Genomic DNA, 20,587 nt, shown 5'->3' with positions numbered 1-20,587 from the left:
TGCGCACTACTTCAGTTTGAAGCCAGGACGTGTACACCCGGCTTCATAATGCGCATGACCCAAACTCCGGGGTCATGCGCACTGATCCGCAATCCCCCGTCAGACGCGATGCAACAGAGAGGTGAGGGAGATCATCCTGTGACGCTGCCCATTCATTAGCATGATAGCACACCCACAGGGCCGTACTCACATGCTAATGGGGGAGACTGGTCAGGGAACTAACACCCAGGGGACTAGGCCCCTCACTCATTAGCATAAGATAAAAGATCTTTAGAAATACTTTCTCTAAAGATCTCTTTATCTATGCTAGTGTATACAGGGGCTATTAGGCAGGGATTAGCAATATACACCCAGAACTGCTCGTGGTTCTGGGTGCATATTGGATCTGACAGGCTCCATTTAAGCCCTTGTGGGTTCAAAATAAGCACCACACCTCTAGATAAATTCCTAGAGGTGTCTAGTTTCCAAAATGGGGTCACTATGGGGTATTTTCTGACACATAGGCCTCTCAAACTCACTTCAAATTTGATGTGGTCGCTAAAAAAAAAAAAAAAAAAATTGGTTCTGTAAATTATGTTGGCAAATGAGAAAATTGTTGATATTTTTAACCCCTCTAAGTTCCTCACAAAAAAAAAAAAAAATTAATGTTTTAAAAATTGCACTGATGTAAAGTAGACATGTGGGAAATGTTATGTATGAACTATTGTGTGTGACATGACTCCCTGGTTTAACCCCTTAACGACCGCGGGCCGTAAAATTACGTCCTAAATGACATAATGTTACTGCCCGCGGTCCTCCGGCGGCAGCATGCCGCGATCGGCACACATCTCAGCTGATTTTCACAGCTGAGATGTGTGCCTGCTAGGCACGAGCAGAATCGTTATCTGCTCGTGCCGATTAAACCCTTATATGGCACTGTCAATACATGACAGCGCCATTATAAGCGCGATTGCGGTAATATTTACCTTACCGCCCGATACCGGAAGTCACGTGACGCAATCACGTGACTCCCGATAGTTGTCATGGTAGCACAGGGTCATGTGATGACTCCTGTACTACACCTGACTTGGTTTCACTTTCGCTGTGCCCGGGGCACAGCAAAAGAGAAAGACAGCGTATCTGCTGTTTACAGCCTTCCAGCTGTGATCAGCAGATACTGCAGAGCGATCGGAATGCTGATCGCAATAGCCCCCTAGGGGGACTAGTAAAATAAAAAAAAAAAAAAGTTAAAAAATAAGTTTTAAAAAATTAAAAAAAAACAAAAAAACCTAAAAGTTCAAATCACCCCCCATTCGCCCCATTGAAAATTAAAGGGTTAAAAAAATAAAAAATATACACACATTTGGTATCGCCGCGTTCAGAAACGCCCGATCTATCAAAATATAAAATCAATTAATCTGATCAGTAAACGGCGTAGCGGCAAAAAAATTCCAAACGCCAAAACGACGTTTTTTTGTCGCCACAACTTTTGCGCAAAATGCAATAAGAGGCGATCAAAACGTAGCATCTGCGCAAAAATGGTACCGTTAAAAACGTCAGCTCGAGACGCAAAAAATAAGCCGTCATTGAGCCTAAGATCCCGAAAAATGAGAACGCTACGGGTCACGGAATATGGCGTAAAACGTGCGCCACTTTTTTCGGACAAACTTCCGATTTTTTTTTAACCCCTTATATAAAAGTAAACCTATACATGTTTGGTGTCTACGAACTCGCACTGACCTGAGGCATCACACCCACACATCAGTTTTACCATATAGTGAACACAGTGAATAAAATATCTCAAAAACCATAGTGCTATCGCACTTTTTTTGCAATTTTTCAGCATTTGGAATTTTTTTGCCATTTTCTAGTACACAATATGGTAAAACTGATGGTTTCATTTAAAAGTACAGCTCGTTCCGCAAAAAATGAGCCCTCACATGACCATGTTGACTGAAAAATAAAAAAGTTACGTCTCTCAGAAAAAGAATGGCGAAAAAAAAAAACGGAAAGCGAAAAATCAGCCGGTCGTGAAGGGGTTAAGGACATACGACTTTCAAAATTCCCAAATTTTCACGTTGTCAATTTTTTTATATCTTCACGAATAAACGTAAAACAGTCACCACACACTAACGAAGTGTGGCGAAAAAATAACGTCAGCATCCCTGGGAAATGTTGAAGGGTTGCAAAGTTATTACTGCATAAAGTAACCCTAAAGAATAGCTGTTATCATGAAGGGAAGCTGAAGTCACTACTGATGAGCGAGCACCACCATGCTCGGGTGCGCGGTACCCGAAACGAGCAGGTTGGACGCAACTCGAGTACCTGAGTATAATGAAAGTCAATGGGGAACACAAGCACTTTTCCAGAAGATCCTATTGACTTCCATTATACTGGTTACTCGAATCACGCCCATGTGAGTGTCCAACCTGCTCGTTTCGAGTTCCAAGCACCAGAGCATGGTAGTGTTCACTCATCACTAGTTACGAGTACAGAGCACCCGAGCATGGTAGTGCCCGCTCATCACTAGTTATAAGTACAGAGCACCCGAGCATGGTAGTGCCCGCTCATCACTAGTTATAAGTACAGAGCACCCGAGCATGGTAGTGCCCGCTCATCACTAGTTACGAGTACTGAGCACCCGAGCATGGTAGTGCCCGCTCATCACTAGTTACGAGTACTGAGCACCCGAGCATGGTAGTGCTCACTCATCACTAGTTACGAGTACTGAGCACCTGAGCATGGTAGTGCCCGCTCATCAATAGTTACGAGTACTGAGCACCAGAGCATGGTAGTGCCCGCTCATCACTAGTTACGAGTACTGAGCACCAGAGCATGGTAGTGCCCGCTCATCACTAGTTACGAGTACTGAGCACCCGAGCATGGTAGTGCCCGCTCATCACTAGTTACGAGTACTGAGCACCCGAGCATGGTAGTGCTCACTCATCACTAGTTACAACTACGGAACCCCCAGACATGGTAGTGCCCGCTCATCACTAGTTACAAGTACCGAGCACCACAGCATGGTAGTGCCCGCTCATCACTAGTTACGATTACCGAGCACCAGAGCATGGTAGTGCCCGCTCATCACTAGTTACGACTACGGAACCCCCAGACATGGTACTGCTCGCTCATCACTAGTTACAAGCACCTGAGCATTGTAGTGTCCGCTCATCACTAGTTACGAGTACCAATCAACTGAGAATGGTAGTGCTCACTCATCACTAGTTACGATTACGGAGCACCCGAGCATGGTAGTGCCCGCTCATCACTAGCTACAAGTACTGAGCACCCAAGCATGGTAGTGCTCGCTCATCATTAGTTACGAGTACTGAGCACCCGAGCATGGTAGTGCCCGCTCATCACTAGTTCCAATTACCAAGCACCCGAGCATGGTAGTGCCCGCTCATCACTAGTTACGAGTACTGAGTACCCGAGCATGGCAGTGCTCGCTCATCACTAGTTACGAGTACTAGGCACCCGAGCATGGTAGTGCCCGCTAATCACTAGTTCCAATTACCGAGCACCCGAGCATGGTAGTGCCCGCTCATCACTAGTTACGAGTACTGAGCACCTGAGCATAGTAGTGCCCGCTCATCACTCATGGTCACAATTAGGAATTCAAGAAAGATTCAGCTCTGCCTTTTCCAGAACCCATGACTGCACCCTTCTATCAGTGTGGTGCTATCATGAGTGAGAGGAAAATATACCGTATTTTTCGCTTTATAAGACGCACTTTTCCTCCCCAAATTTTGGGAGGAAAATGGGGGGTGCGTCTTATAAAGCGGTAGCGGGGGGGGGGGGGTCCTGTCTGAAGCGATCGGGCGGGTGCCTGTGGCTGCATGCAAGCGGCCGGGTACCTGTACTTGCATGCAGCGGCAGCCGGGTACCCGTGGCTGTGTGCGGGCGGCAGCGGGTGCTGTGTGGGGTCGGCAGCCAGGTACCTGTGCTTGCATGCGGTGGCAGACGGGTACCCATGGCTGTGTGCGGGCGGCAGCCGGGTGCTGTGTGCGAGCGGCAGTCGGGTGACCGTGCAGGTACCCGGCTGCCGCCCTCACACAGTCACCCATCTGCCGCCCGCACACAGCCATGGGTACCCGGCTGCCACCGCACGCAAGCACAGGTACCCGGCGGCTTGTACGCAGAGTGGGCGGGCAGCCTGCTGGCTGCCACTCTGTGCATGCGGGGCGGGCGGCTGTGCAGCTTACCAGTTGTCCGCGGTCCCACTTTCAAATGATGGCGCCGGTGGAGCTCTTGGATGAGAGCTCCATCTGCGCACGCGCTGCTCCGGGAGTCAGCGCGTGCGCAGATGGAGCCCTTGGATGAGAGCTCCATCTGCGCATGCGTCGCTCCGGGCGCCATTACTTGAATCGGGACCGCGGACACACTCCACCACTGAGCCGTCGCCGCCGCTCCCACCACTGAGCCGCCGCCGCTGCCACCACTGAACCGGGACCGCGGACACACGCCACCACTGAGCAGTCCCTGCCGCTGCCACCACTGAGCAGTTGCCGCCGCTCCCACCACTGAGCCGCCGCCGCTGCCACCACTGAACCGGGACCGCGGACACTCACTGCACCGGCCTGCTGCACGGCTCTCATGCCACGGCTGCTGCCGCCACCACGGACCCCACGGATCCTGCCACCGCGGACACCACCGCGCCTGCAACCACGGACGCCACGGCACCTGCAACCACGGACCCCGCTGCCACTGACCTGCCGCGCCTGCCAGCACAACCTGTGCCTCCTGTGACCCCGCTTCACCACCACTGCTGCCCCCCTCCGGTAAGAGAACATCGGAGTATAAGACGGACCCCATTTTTCTTTTTTTTACCTTTTTTTATGTCTAAGTTTGGGGTGCGTCTTATATTCCGGTGCGTCTTATAAAGCGAAAAATACGGTAATTGTTTCCCTTTGTCTGCCTCTGACAACAACGGATCCCACTCTGATCAGTCTAATAAGCATAATCGGACTGTTTTTATCAGATAAAATTCGGTGGTGTCCATTGCCTCTTATACACAGTGACGGTGACAGAACAGAGGCTGATCTTTGCAGCAGCTCCCACACTGCAGGACAGGGGATCCCTGTTGATAAGGTAGCCCCCCCCCCCCCCCGCTCTACAATAAAGACCATATTACTTGAGTGGACTATCCCTTTAAAAACTGAACCATAGTGTTCATCCAATGACTTAAAATTAAAATGAATCACTTATTGATGACCTTTAAAGTATCTAATTACTGGCCAAAGTCTGCACCTGGGGGTTATCATCCATCAGGTTCAGTATCAGGTTCTGCTTTTCAATTGGGCTTTTATAGTGCGAAGGTGGAGTGCGTTATCTGCGCTGCAGTGTCATCTCTGATAAAGCTGCAAGTTTGGCAGTAAATGCGCCGGGCGAAGCTTACTGCATATTCCCCAAGAAATGCTCTGTTTTCACCCATCACACAGGCTAAAGGCCCCGTTACACGCAACGACGTATCTCACGAAATATCGCTGGGTCACGAATTCCGTGACGCACATCCGGCATCGTTAGCGACGTTGTTGCGTGTGACAGCAACGAACGGCCGTTAACGATCAAAAATACTCACCTTATCGTTGATACGTCGTTCATTTTCAGAAAATCGTTGATTGTTGCAGGACGGAGGTTGTTCGTCGTTCCTGCGGCAGCACACATCGCTACATGTGACACCTCGGGAACGATGAACTACAGCTTACCTGCGGCCGCCGGCAATGAGGAAGGAAGGAGGTGGACGGGATGTTACGGCCGCTCATCTCCGCCCCTCCGCTTCTATTGGGCGGCTGCTTAGTGACGCCGCACGCGCCCCCTTAGAAAGAAGGCGGTTCGCCGGCCACAGCGACGTTGCTCAGCAGGTAAGTAGTGTGACAGATCTGAGCGATGTTGTGCGCCACGGGCAGCGATTTGCCCGTGACGCACAACCGACGGGGGCATGTAATTTCACCAGTGATATCGCTAGCGATGTCGCTGCATGTAAAGCCCCCTTTAAACCCAAGGAGAACAACCAAACGATCTTTACTCACCCACTGCCCGAGCAGAGGAGCCTTTCTACTGCTATGACTTATATTAGTAATGCACCTGCAGCTGTAACATCACAAATACAGAGCGTGGCTACTGCAGCCAATCACTGGGCTCAGCAGTCATGTGCAAGACCGCTCAGTGCAGTCATTAGTACTTCAATCCAATCACTGTATTGAGGATATTAAAAACGGACCTTGATAGTACAATATTACAAAAAGATCTGGATAAGATGTCAGAATGGGCAGATACTTGGCAAATGAGATTTAATGTTGATAAATGTAAAGTAATGCACCTAGGACAGAGTAATCCTATAACTGCGTATACATTAAATGGAAGTAAACTCGGGACTACAGAACAGGAGAAGGACTTGGGTATTCTCATTACAAATAAGCTGAGCAGCAGCACTCAATGTCAGGCAGCAGCTGCAAAAGCAAACAAGATTCTAGGGTGTATAAAAAGAGAGATTAGATCCCGTGATCCCAACGTATTGTTACCCCTCTATAAATCACTTGTAAGGCCACATCTGGAATACGGGATCCAGTTTTGAGCTCCACATTTTAAAAAGGACATTCAGAAGTTAGAGTCAGTTCAAAGGCAGCAACAAGACTACTACAAGGAATGGAGGCGCCCGTATGAGGAGAGGTTGGAAAAGTTAGATATGTTTAGCTTAGAAAAAAGACGTCTCAGAGGAGATCTCATTTATATGTATAAATACATGTGTGGTCAATGTAAAGGACTGGCACATGACTTATTCCTTCCAAAGACAATACTAAGGACCAGGGGCACTCACTGCGAGTGGAAGAAAAGTGACTCTGCCAGCTAAATAGGAAAGGGTTCTTTACAGTTAGAGCGGTCAGACTGTGGAATGCCGACCACAAGAGGTAGTAATGACAGATACTAAAACAGCTTTTATATCAGGGCTGGATGATTTCCTCAGTACACAACATTGTTGGTTATAAGTGACTTAGTGACTAAATGTAGAACTGGTGGAGGAAGGATGAACTAGATGGAGCGAGGGCATTTTTTCAACCTTAGTAACTAAGTAAGGCTGCTTTCACACTACGTCTTTTTAACATGCGTCCTGAACGTTTTTTTGCTGCAAAAGCGGATCCTGCTTTTACAGCAAAAAACGCATGCTAAGGCTGGTTTCACACTACGTTTATTTAACATCCGTCCATAACGTTTTTTTAGCGGAAAAGCGGATCCAGTGCAAATGCGTTTTCATTTCAATGCATTTGCAATGGACTCGCGTTAACATCCGTTCACCTGCGTTTGCGTGCGTTATAGTGAGGATCCAGCGACTTGCAGTTTTTTAACATGTTTCAAAAACGCTACTTGTAGCGTTTTTGAGCTGCGTCCAAATACTGCATGTCACCGGATCCTGACTAAACAGCACGCAAACGCAGGTGAACGCTGGCATGCTGATAGACAGGATCCTGCTTTTGTACTGAGCATGCCCAGAAAGTACTGAGCATGCCCAGAACCAGTCTCGCGTGATCTGTCGCTCTCTCTCTATCTCTGTCTTTCCCCCTTCCTCCCCTCCCTCTCTCCCACCTGAGAGCTGCGGACACTCGTAACCAAGGTAAATATCGGGTAACCACTTCTCTTAGTTACCCGATGTTTATGTTGGTAACGTGTGCAGGCAGCCGGCTCCTAGCAGCTGCAGACACTCGTAACCAAGATAAATATCGGGTATCCAAGCCCGATGTTTACCTTGGTTACCAGCGTCTGCAGCTGTCAGAAGCCGGCTCCCAGTCTAGTTCCCCTCACTCCCGATCACATGACTCCAATGCCCGCCCCTAAACATCCAGTGACAGGATCCTGCAAAATAACAGATGCGTTTGCATACGTTTTTTGCTGTAAAAGCAGGATCCGTATTTCCGCTAAAATAACGTTAAGGACGGATGTTAAATAAACGTAGTGTGAAACCAGCCTTACGCATGTGTTACTTTGCAGGATCCTGTCACTGGATGTTTAGGGGCGGGCATTGGAGTCATGTGATCGGGAGTGAGGGGAACTAAACGTGCCAGACTGGGAGCCGGCATCTGACAGCTGCGAGGCTCGTAACCAAGGTAAACATCGGGTATACTTGCTTGGATACCCGATATTTACTTTGGTTACAAGCGTCTGCAGCTGCTAGGAGCCGGGCTCCCTGCACACGTTACCAACGTAAACATCGGGTAACTAAGATAAGTGGTTACCCGATATTTACCTTGGTTACGAGTGTCCGCAGCTCTCAGGTGGGGGAGAGGGAGGGGGCGAGACAGAGAGGGAGAGACAGAGAGAGAGGGGGAGAGAGACAGAGGGAGGAGAGAGATAGACTGATCACGGAGGCTGGCTTCTGTGCATGCTCAGTAGAGCAAGCAGGATCCTGTCTATCAGCACGCCAGCGTTCACATGCGTTTGCGTGCTGTTTAGTCAGGATCCAGCAATTTGCAGAAGTTGGACACAGCTCAAAAACGCTACAAGTAGCGTTTTTGAAAGATGTTAAAAAACTGCAAGTCGCTGGATCCTCACTATAACGCACGCAAACGCATGTGAACGCATGTTAACGCGAGTCCATTGCAAATGCATTGAAATGAAAACGCATTTGCACTGGATCCGTTTCTGCGTTAAAAAAAACGTTCAGGACGCATGTTAAAAAGACGTAGTGTGAAAGCAGCATAACTCTGTATCACCTCCACTGCATCAACAAAGACGGCAAGAGGGCAGTGGAAAGTAATGTATGTACACAGTGACTGCACCAGCAGAATAGTGAGTGCAGCTCTGGAGTATAATACAGAATAGAACTCAGGATCAGTACACGACAAGTAATTATGTACACAGTGACTCTACCAACAGAATAGTGAGTGCAGCTCTGGAGTGCAATACAGGATGTAACTCAGGATCAGGAAAGGATAAGTAATGTAATATATGTACACAGTGACTGCACCAGCAGAATAGTGAGTGCAGCTCTGGAGTATAATACAGGATGTTGCTCAGGATCAGTACAGGATAAGTAATGTAATGTACACAGTGACTGTACCAGCAGAATAGTGAGTACAGCTCTGGAGTATAATACAGGATGTAACTCAGGATCAGTACAGGATAAGTAATGTAATGTATGTACACAGTGACTGCATCAGCAGAATAGTGAGTGCAGCTCTGGAGTATAATACAGGATGTAACTCAGGATCAGTACAGGATCAGTAATGTAATGTATGTACACAGTGACTGCACCAGCAGAATAGTGAGTGCAGCTCTGGAGTATAATACAGGATGTAACTCAGGATCAGTACAGGATAAGTAATGTAATGTATGTACACAGTGACTGTACCAGCAGAATAGTGAGTGCAGCTCTGGGGTATAATACAGGATGTAACTCAGGATCAGTACAGGATAAGTAATGTAATGTATGTGCACAGTGACTGTACCAGCAGAATAGTGAGTGCAGCTCTGGGGTATAATACAGGATGTAACTCAGGATCAGTACAGGATAAGTAATGTAATGTATGTACACAGTGACTGTACCAGCAGAATAGTGAGTGCAGCTCTGGGGTATAATACAGGATGTAACTCAGGATCAGTACAGGATCAGTAATGTAATATATGTGCACAGTGACTGTACCAGCAGAATAGTGAGTGCAGCTCTGGGGTATAATACAGGATGTAACTCAGGATCAGTACAGGATAAGTAATGTAATGTATGTGCACAGTGACTGTACCAGCAGAATAGTGAGTGCAGCTCTGGGGTATAATACAGGATGTAACTCAGGATCAGTACAGGATAAGTAATGTAATGTATGTGCACAGTGACTGTACCAGCAGAATAGTGAGTGCAGCTCTGGGGTATAATACAGGATGTAACTCAGGATCAGTACAGGATAAGTAATGTAATGTATGTGCACAGTGACTGTACCAGCAGAATAGTGAGTGCAGCTCTGGGGTATAATACAGGATGTAACTCAGGATCAGTACAGGATAAGTAATGTAATGTATGTGCACAGTGACTGTACCAGCAGAATAGTGAGTGCAGCTCTGGGGTATAATACAGGATGTAACTCAGGATCAGTACAGGATAAGTAATGTAATGTATGTACACAGTGACTGTACCAGCAGAATAGTGAGTGCAGCTCTGGGGTATAATACAGGATGTAACTCAGGATCAGTACAGGATAAGTAATGTAATGTATGTACACAGTGACTGTACCAGCAGAATAGTGAGTGCAACTCTGGGGTATAATACAGGATGTAACTCAGGATCAGTACAGGATAAGTAATGTAATGTATGTACACAGTGACAGCACCAGCAGAATAGTGAGTGCAGCTCTGGGGTATAATACAGGAGGTAACTCAGGATCAGTACAGGATACGTAATGTAATGTATGTGCACAGTGACTGTAGCAGCAGAATAGTGAGTGCAGCTCTGGAGTATAATACAGGATGTAGCTCAGGATCAGTACAGGATAAGTAATGTAATGTATGTGCACAGTGACTGCACCAGCAGAATAGTGAGTGCAGCTCTGGGGTATAATACAGGAGGTAACTCAGGATCAGTACAGGATAAGTAATGTAATGCATGTGCACAGTGACTGCACCAGCAGAATAGTGAGTGCAGCTCTGGGGTACACCGCCGGCTGTGGCTGGGTCAGTGCTAAGTGCACAGTGGTGACAGCGGTGTCTCCTCTGTACTGAGCAGTCCCCCGCCTCTCCTGTATAATATACCCCGGCCGGTCAGTCCGCCTGGTCTCCGCTCCTCCGTCTCCCCGGTGTTCCCCTCCACACGGAGCCCTCTCACCCACCTGTTCTCCGGGGCCTGCTCCCGGCGCTCTCCTCTTCCTGCTAGCTGCTCTTCGGGTCATGCTCTCGCCCGCGCAGCTCCCGCGCCCGCATGGAGGAAGCCTGGGCCGCCGGAAGAGATCGCATATAACGGGCGAGGAACCGAACGCAGAGCGACCAGCCGGAAAAAATAAAATAAAAAAAAATAAAAAATAACAACCACAACGACGGAGGCCACGTGACCTCTCACCCCGAGCGACGCGCTTTACGTCATAACACGCAACAACCTGGCCACGCCTGCGTCTCCTAGCAACGTAGAGAAGGCGGGAGCTATGGTAATGTTTGGTGCCTGTATAGGTGGGCGTGTCCTCCTGTAGGGGGCGGGCTGTTCTGAGGTAACCGGCGCTTTTCTGTGCTCGTCTCCGTTGTTATGAGGAGAAAACTTGAGTGTTCAGCAGTTATCGCGATAAAACCAGGAATTTATCCCCTGAAAGACGTCACGTGGCTACATTTAATACTCATGTCTATTTTTTCATCGACGAGCGATAATTTTTTTTTCCCGTCGACACAGCCGTACACGGGCTTATTTTAGTGGGACATATGGTTTTGAGTAACAGTTCATTTTACGGAATTTTTTTTTTTAAAAAAACCTCTAAGTAGAATGAAATGGTGAGAAAAATGCAATTCTGCCATTGTGTTTTGAGCTTTATTTTTACTACTTTCATTTTGCTGTAAAAATGACCCTAAAGCGTGTTCTCCGCGTCACTACGATTCCAACAATACCAAATGTCACAAACCACCGGGGGGGTCACTCAGAAATCCCCCGCGCTGGCTACCAGTACGTCACAATCGGGGGGTAACAAGTGGGGGTCACCCCTCCTTTATACCTCCCGACCGACAGACAGAGCACGTGACGCGCTCTCTAGCGCCCCTCTTATAGTCAGGCCAATTATGGAATTACCCGACAATAAGCAAGGAGGCCGCTATACTACTTATGCCGATTATTGAAGGGTCCCCAGTGAGAGTAGGGTATATATTCCCCCGACCTCCGCGGGCGGAATATATAAAACCTCCCCGGATCTCACTGGCCTCCCCACAATAATCCTTGGCACAATTCGCTGCCACCAACCGCTTCACGGTAACTATTAGCCGAACACACAGACGTGGGATTCAAGATCGAGATAACAGAACAGCCCAAGATTAATTATATAATTTAATCAGCCTAAAGCACACTAGAAACTACAATATATACAATAGGGAATCTACAGAATATACATATGTCAGAGTACAGTTACAGATAAAGCATGGTTTACAAACAGGTATGCAATTCAATCAGTTACCTTGTGCGTCTGGCCACAGGGGGGCGCTGTAGACCAGGTTTCCAGGAACTCCCACAGATGTTTCCTGCACGTGACCCCCAGCGAAAGAACACTGGAAAATGGCCGAAGTAGGGTTATCAACCTGGGCAAATCCAGGTCCCCTCCTACCTTCGTGACCTCAGAGGGAGCACTGCTCCACCCCTGGCTGGAGTTATGGACAAAATCCACAACATGGAATATGGCCATAACTTGGCCTGGGAGCGTCGTAGGCGGACGCCAATGCTCTCATTGTGACAGTTATGAATTTAGCTACAGAATGAGAGGTTTCATGACTTGTCTACTAGTTCCACATTGGCTGATATCACGCCTGGGGTATTTCCCAAGCTCCCGCTCCCATAAAAAAGGTGTGCCAGCATCGTCCGCATGCGAAAACACCATTTTTATGGTTGCCGTATTTATCGGAAATATGGCTTGCGAGATATGAACCATTTTTTACTGGAGTCGTTCTGTCTGGCTAGTTCCAGAGCCTTATAATGAGATACAACTCTTGTTACAGGGTGACGGCAGGGAGTCATCCTGTGTCCTTTGTTCCCACATCACCTAATTTCCATATCACAGGAGATGGCCATGGGATGGGTTGCTAAACAAGTTGTGTGAAGGAAAGGGGGGGTGACACCAGGAGAGGGCTTCCTGACATAACTTGAATATCATGATTTATCGTCATATCTCCGGATTTACCTCACACCTCCCCCCTTTTGAGGGCGCTAGGGGGCAGCACACTCCGGTGTTCCCCCGTGCGCCCGTCCGCGACCTCTCCTTGTCGGGACAGCCCGTCTGCGTTACCGTGGTCACGGCCCCTTTTGTGGCGAATGGTGAAGTTGTATTGCTGGAGCGCAAGGCTCCATCGCAACAGTCGCCCATTCGTCCCAGAGACGGTGTGCAACCAGCTGAGGGGGTTGTGGTCCGTCTCCACGATGAAGTGGCGCCCGTATAGATAGGGTTGCAGACGCTGCAGGGCCCACACTATGGCCAGGCACTCCTTCTCCATTGTGGAATAGGCCACTTCCCTCGGTAACAGCTTCCTGCTCAGGTACAAGACTGGGTGCTCTTGGCTCGCAGAGTCCACCTGGCTGAGCACCGCACCGAGGCCGAAGTCACTGGCGTCGGTCTGTACTACAAACGGCCGCGTGAAGTCGGCTGCCTGTAGCACGGGCGGGCTGGACAGGGCGTCCTTTAGGGCCCGGAAGGCTGTCTCGCAGTCCATTGTCCAATCGACTGCAGAGGGCAGCTTCTTCTTGGTGAGGTCCGTCAGGGGCTTTGCCAGGCTACTATAGCATGGAACAAACCTCCTATAGTACCCAGCGGTCCCCACGAAGGACATCACCTGCTTCTTGGTCCTGGGGGTGGGCCAGGATGCGATGGCCTCCACTTTCTCAGGCTCGGGCTTCAGTGTTCCCCCGCCTACCCGGTGACCGAGGTACTGGACCTCGCTCATGGCCAGCTGACACTTTCCCGGCTTGATGGTCAAACCTGCCCGGTGGATCCGCCTGAGCACCTGTGCTAGATGCTCTAGGTGGTCCTCCCAGGTGGGACTGAAGACGGCAATGTCATCTAGGTACGCAGCCGCGTACCCTTCAAGTCCCTTGAGCAGGGTGTTGACCATCCGCTGGAAAGTGGCAGGGGCATTCCTCATCCCGAATGGCATCACCGTGGACTCGTATAGTCCAAATGGGGTAATAAAGGCAGAGCGTTCCCTGGCCTTGCGAGTCAGGGGGATCTGCCAATATCCCCGGCTCAGGTCCATGATGGTCAGGTACTGAGCCCCGGCCAACTGATCGAGCAGGTCATCGATGCGTGGCATTGGGTACGCATCGGCGACCGTGACAGCATTGAGCCCCCTGTAGTCCACGCAGAACCGAGTGGTTCGGTCCTTCTTAGGGACGAGGACTACAGGCGAGGCCCAAGCGCTGTTGGATGCCTGGATCACCCCCAGCTTCAGCATCTCGTCAATCTCCTGGCGCATGTGTTGCTGCACCTCCAGGGAGACCCGATATGCTGAACGCCGGATCGGGGGATGATCCCCAGTGTCCACGTGATGGACAGCCAAGTCAGTCCTTCCGGGCTGGTTGGTAAACAACCCCCGGAAGGGGTGTAGGGTGGCCCACAGCTGGGACCGTTGGTCCTCCAAGAGCTGGTGGCCAACCTCCACATCCTCAATGGATCCGCCTGCCCTAACCTGGGCTAGCATATCCAAGAGGGTTTCCGCTTCTCCCTCCTCGGGCAGGTTGCACACGGGGAGCGCACATGCCTCCCGCTCATGATGTGCCTTCATCATGTTCACATGGAAGGGCTTCCGCCTTCCACGGGCAGGGTCCAGGGTGACCAGGTACGTCACAGGGTTGAGCTGCTGGTACACGAGGTATGGGCCTTCCCAGGCTGCCTGAAGCTTGTCCTGTGGTACGGGGACCAGTACCCACACCTTTTGACCCACTTGGTAGGTCCTCTCACAAGCGTTCTGGTCGTACCAACGCTTCTGATCGGCCTGGGCTTGAGCCATATTGTCGTGTACCAGTTGCGTCAAGGCCTGCATTTTGTCCCGGAAGCGCATGACATACTCGATAACCGACACTCCAGGGGTGGCCAAATCCCCTTCCCAAGCCTCTTTCACTAGAGCCAGGGGGCCCCGCACACGTCGCCCGTACAGGAGCTCAAACGGTGAGAATCCTGTTGAGGCCTGTGGAACCTCCCGGTAAGCAAATAACAGGTGTGGGAGATACCGCTCCCAGTCACGCCCATGGGAGTCGACCAACATCTTAAGCATCTGCTTTAAGGTGCCATTGAACCGCTCGCACAGGCCATTAGTCTGTGGATGGTACGGGCTGGCCACCAGATGTCGCACCTGGACCTGCTTACAGAGGGCCTCCATCAGCTGGGACATGAATTGGGTCCCCCGGTCAGTGAGCATTTCCTGGGGAAAACCCACTCGGGAGAAAATCTCCAGCAATGCGGTGGCCACCTTGTCAGCCCGAATGGACGACAAGGCCACTGCTTCTGGGTACCGGGTGGCATAGTCCACTACCGTCAGTATGAAGCGTTTCCCGGAGCTGCTGGGGATGGCCAGCGGGCCGACCAGATCCACAGCCACCCTCCTGAAAGGCTCATCGATGATTGGCAGAGATACTAGTGGGGTTTTGGGGTGTGGCCCCGCCTTCCCCACTCTCTGACAGGTTTCACACGAACGGCAGTAGGCAGCCACATCGGCCCCCATTTTTGGCCAGTAGAAATGCTGGTTTAACCTGGCCTTGGTCTTAGCGATCCCTAGGTGTCCGGCCATCGGAATCTCATGTGCGATCCGCAACAACTCCGTCCGGAACGGATAGGGTACCACCAACTGTCGGTCCCTGGGCCACGCCTCCGGTGAACCCTGCTGGACCGTGGCCCGGTACAGCCGTCCTTGGTCCCAGACCACTCGCTCCGGGTCCGAGTCCGAGGGAGGCTGGGCCGCCTGCTCCTTAAGAGCTTTCAGGCTGTCGTCAGCTTCTAACGCTGCCTGAAACCCCTGACTAGATGTGGCCAGAATCGACGAGACTGTCACATCTTCGGTCAGTACCCCGGGACCTGTGTCCTGGCCTCCACCTGACTCGGCTGCCACTTGGTCAGAAGGGGAAGAGCTATCGGACCTCCGGGAGGCCCCTTGGCTTCCAGCACTCCCACTGCGGGTGACAGCGGCCACAGCCGCTGCGACCGTGGGTCGTGCCTGCTCCTCCTCCGTTCCTGACCAAGTCGCCGGTTCAGGCAGACCGACCTGGCTTCCTGACACCCCGGTTGTGGGGGAACCATGCACCGAGATCTTACCTGGGAGCACTTCCGCTCCTGGACCGGCCCCAATCTCACCTGCCTGTTCCCCTCCTGCAGCAACAGAACCCCGCTGTGAAATCTCTGGGGACCCCACATTTGCTGTGGTAGCCCCCACCCCACACACTGGTCCCCCCCCTGCAGCACCCTGCTCTCTGCTTATCCCTGCAGAGGGCAACAGATCCCAGCTCACAGGCTGATTACTTGTAGAGGCATTGTCACACCTTTCTCTGACCCCCTCCCCTGTCACAGCTGCAGCTGTGTGTGTGTCTATGGTGTCTATGCAAGCAGAAATATCAGAGTTCACTCCCTCCTCCCTTACATCATTCATAGATAACACATTAACATTGTCCGGAGGCATGTCAGTACTGGCTGAAGGTTCAGCCCTTGGTTGGGGCCCAAACTGGGAGGTTATCTGCCCCAAATCTGTCCCAAGTAGCACGTTTGCGGGGATCCGATCAGTTACCCCCACCTCCCTCACCCCTCGCCCTGCGCCCCAGTCCACATAAATGTCAGCAACAGGCAGCGCCGGGTCAATGCCTCCAATCCCGGAGACAGCGAGGGTTTTTCCAGGGATCAAGTCTTGGGGGGACACCATCTCAGGCCGCACCAGAGTCACCTCCGAGGCGCTGTCTCGCAGTCCTATGGTCACAGACCGGCCGACGGTGACAGGTTGGAAGCTGTCCAGGGACCTACCACCACCCCCACCCACACAATACACCTTGGGCGGCCCTTGGGACGGGGACGGAGCCGGGGCCTTGGGACGCTGAGGGCACATGGCCTTGAAGTGTCCAGGTAGGTTGCACTGGTGGCACCGTCTTGGTTCTGCCACGGGCCTGGAGAGGGGAGTTGAGGGGGACACCCCCTGCAGTCTAGGGGCAGGTGGGGCAGTCGCAGAATTCATCTTACCCCCTCTCCAGGTGCTGCTGGTGGCTGCTCTCCTGGCTTCAGGAGCCCGATTGTTGGTGTAGTCATCGGCCAGGGCAGCTGTAGCCGTGGACCCCTTTGGCTTCTGGTCTCGGATGAACTGGCGGAGATCCTCAGGGCAGTTCCACAAGAGTTGCTCCGTGATGAACAAGTCCAGGATCTCCGGTCCGGTGGAAAGCTGCAGGCCTTGGGTCCAGTGGTCGGCAGCTCGGGCAAGTGCCCGCCTGTGGTCAGCCCAGGAGTCCTTTGGTCCCTTTTGCAGGGTCCGGAACTTCTTGCGGTAGGACTCCGGAGTGAGGTTGTACTGTTGGATCAGGGCCCGCTTGATGGTGTCGTAGCCCTGATCTGCCTCAGCAGGCAAGTCCCCAAGGATATCCAGGGCCTTACCCCTTAGACGGGGGGTCAGGTATTTGGCCCACTGATCCTTGTCCAGATGGTGCTGCAAGCAAGTCCGTTCAAAAGCAGTCAGGAAAGAGTCCAAGTCTCCATCCTTCTCCAGCACTGGGAAGTCCTCAACACGGACCTTTGGAAGTTTGGTGTCTTGAAGGTCACGTGTGGCTGATGAGGGCCGGAGCTGAGCTAGCTGCAGCTGGTGGTCACGGTCTGCCTGTTGCCGTCGCTCTTCACGTGCTGCTTGCCGCTCCGCAGCCTCACGCGCTGCTTGCCGCTCCGCAGCCTCAGCGTCACGCGCCGCCTGCCGCTCTGCCCTGCGCTCTGCCAGGAGTTCCTTGTAGCCCTCCTGGTCTCCAGCCTGGAGAAGGGCCATAGCCATTTGAAGAAGGCTATCCGAGCCTCCCAGGCTCGGTGGAATGGCACGTGGTGATCTGCGGCCCGCTGCGGAGCCTGGTGATTCACTGTCCATTGCAGAGCGGAGGGCTGGCATCTGGCTCGTTGAGGACCCTTGGGCGAGCTCCTCCTCATTTTGTCCAGCAGTGCCAGGTTGTGCGATGTCCTCTGCAGAGCTGTTCTCTGGCGTCGGGCTCTTGGAGGGCTCGTGGACAACCTCCTCATCGTCTCTGGCCTGAGCATCGGCCATTCCTTTGGCTTTGCTCCTGGTGCTCTCAGCCATTCTTGCAGACTTTGGTCACTGACACAGAACTGACACCTGATGCCTCCACACACCTTACAGTATCTGCACTCTGACACTCTAGTGTTGAGCTAGTCTGAAGACCCCAGCAGCCACAGCTGCTGCAGGCAGTCTTTAGTGTCTGGGAGTATGGGTCTCACACTCACACACACTATTATCTCGATCCCACCGCTATGCCACCAATATGTCACAAACCACCGGGGGGGTCACTCAGAAATCCCCCGCGCTGGCTACCAGTACGTCACAATCGGGGGGTAACAAGTGGGGGTCACCCCTCCTTTATACCTCCCGACCGACAGACAGAGCACGTGACGCGCTCTCTAGCGCCCCTCTTATAGTCAGGCCAATTATGGAATTGCCCGACAATAAGCAAGGAGGCCGCTATACTACTTATGCCGATTATTGAAGGGTCCCCAGTGAGAGTAGGGTATATATTCCCGACCTCCGCGGGCGGAATATATAAAACCTCCCCGGATCTCACTGGCCTCCCCACAATAATCCTTGGCACAACTCGCTGCCACCAACCGCTTCACGGTAACTATTAGCCGAACACACAGACGTGGGATTCAAGATCGAGATAACAGAACAGCCCAAGATTAATTATATAATTTAATCAGCCTAAAGCACACTAGAAACTACAATATATACAATAGGGAATCTACAGAATATACATATGTCAGAGTACAGTTACAGATAAAGCATGGTTTACAAACAGGTATGCAATTCAATCAGTTACCTTGTGCGTCTGGCCACAGGGGGGCGCTGTAGACCAGGTTTCCAGGAACTCCCACAGATGTTTCCTGCACGTGACCCCCAGCGAAAGAACACTGGAAAATGGCCGAAGTAGGGTTATCAACCTGGGCAAATCCAGGTCCCCTCCTACCTTCGTGACCTCAGAGGGAGCACTGCTCCACCCCTGGCTGGAGTTATGGACAAAATCCACAACATGGAATATGGCCATAACTTGGCCTGGGAGCGTCGTAGGCGGACGCCAATGCTCTCATTGTGACAGTTATGAATTTAGCTACAGAATGAGAGGTTTCATGACTTGTCTACTAGTTCCACATTGGCTGATATCACGCCTGGGGTATTTCCCAAGCTCCCGCTCCCATAAAAAAGGTGTGCCAGCATCGTCCGCATGCGAAAACACCATTTTTATGGTTGCCGTATTTATCGGAAATATGGCTTGCGAGATATGAACCATTTTTTACTGGAGTCGTTCTGTCTGGCTAGTTCCAGAGCCTTATAATGAGATACAACTCTTGTTACAGGGTGACGGCAGGGAGTCATCCTGTGTCCTTTGTTCCCACATCACCTAATTTCCATATCACAGGAGATGGCCATGGGATGGGTTGCTAAACAAGTTGTGTGAAGGAAAGGGGGGGTGACACCAGGAGAGGGCTTCCTGACATAACTTGAATATCATGATTTATCGTCATATCTCCGGATTTACCTCACACCAAACTTTTATGTTTTTGGTTTTTTTTTACTTAAATGTTGAAAAAAATGTTTTAAAAAGTAACATTTTTCGTTTTGTGTCGCTTGAGATGTGTGAGGTCGTATTTGTTTGTGGTTTTAGCTTTGTGTTGTTTAAGCTGTGTGAAGGCGTATTTTTTGAGTTTTTAGCTTTGTATTTTTGAGATATGTAAGATTTTTTTGCGTTTTTAGTTTCGTGACGCTTGAGATGTGTGAAGTCGTATTTTTTGCATTTTTTGCTTCGTGTCATTTGACCTGTGTAAAGTTGTAGTTTTTTTGCTTTTTTAGCTTTGTGTTGCTGAGATATGTCATGTCTTTTTTTGCCTTTTTAGCTTTGTGTCATTAGAAATGTGTGAGATCGTACTTTTTTGCCTTTTTAGCTTTGTGTCATTAGAAATGTGTGAGGTCGGATTTTTTTGTGTTTTTAGCTTTGTGTCATTTGAGATGTGTTAAGTCGGATTTTTTTACTTTGTTCGTTTTGTGTCGTTTGAGATGTGTGAAGTCGTATTTTTTGTGTTTTTAGCTTTGTGTTGTTCGAGATGTGTGAAGTAGTTTTTTGTTTGTTTTTAGCTTTGCGTCATTTGAAATGCATGAGGTCATATTTTTTTACTTTGTTCGTTTTGTGTCGTTTGAGATGTGTGAAGACGTATTTTTTGTTTTTAGCTTTGTGTCGTTTATTTGTGAGGTCGTATTTTTTTGCGTTTTTAGCTTTGTGTTAAGATGTGTAGAGTCTTTTTTTGCGTTTTTAGCTTTGTGTCATTTGAGATGTATGAGGTAGTATTTTTTGCCTATTTAGCTTTGTGTCGTTTGAGATTTGTGAGGTCGTAGACCCGTGCTGTCTAGACCCCTGGGTGGGCGTGTCCAACCGCCTGGTCATGCCCACTGGTGTGTCTATCTGTCCCTAAGGGGGGGTGACTAGGGTTTCAGGTCAGCTGTGTGTTTCCTGAGTGAGGGAAGGGTGTTGTGTAGGGGCCTATCTGTGACTACCTGGTTTTGCCAGGGCGTCACATTCCCCCTTGGTTTAATACAGACCATCCGTGGGCTGTCCGACCACCAACATTTATTGAACAGGAACTGGAAAAGATGAAAAAGGGGTAAAACACAATACAAGTATACTAACATATTTAGATTCAAGCATATTTGGTTTCTTCCC

At 50.5% G+C, this 20,587-nt stretch overlaps 1 protein-coding gene across 2 annotated transcripts in view; it reads right to left on the bottom strand.

Annotated features, from left to right (window-relative positions):
- Positions 1-11,060, bottom strand: part of DCAF12 (DDB1 and CUL4 associated factor 12) — a 62,606-nt gene extending 51,546 nt beyond the window's left edge. For both annotated transcript variants that reach the window (XM_075327149.1, XM_075327157.1), the window contains exon 1: positions 10,794-11,060. In XM_075327149.1, the coding sequence (XP_075183264.1) occupies positions 10,794-10,853 (60 nt within the window). In that variant the 5' untranslated portion in view covers positions 10,854-11,060. The remainder of the gene's footprint in view (positions 1-10,793) is intronic.
- Positions 11,061-20,587: the final 9,527 nt, after the last annotated feature.

This window comes from Anomaloglossus baeobatrachus, chromosome 1 (genome assembly GCF_048569485.1).
Source record: "Anomaloglossus baeobatrachus isolate aAnoBae1 chromosome 1, aAnoBae1.hap1, whole genome shotgun sequence".
NCBI classification, from domain to species: domain Eukaryota; kingdom Metazoa; phylum Chordata; class Amphibia; order Anura; family Aromobatidae; genus Anomaloglossus; species Anomaloglossus baeobatrachus.
Note: the sequence above shows the minus strand (reverse complement) of the source record. Positions and strands in the feature narration are given on the sequence as shown.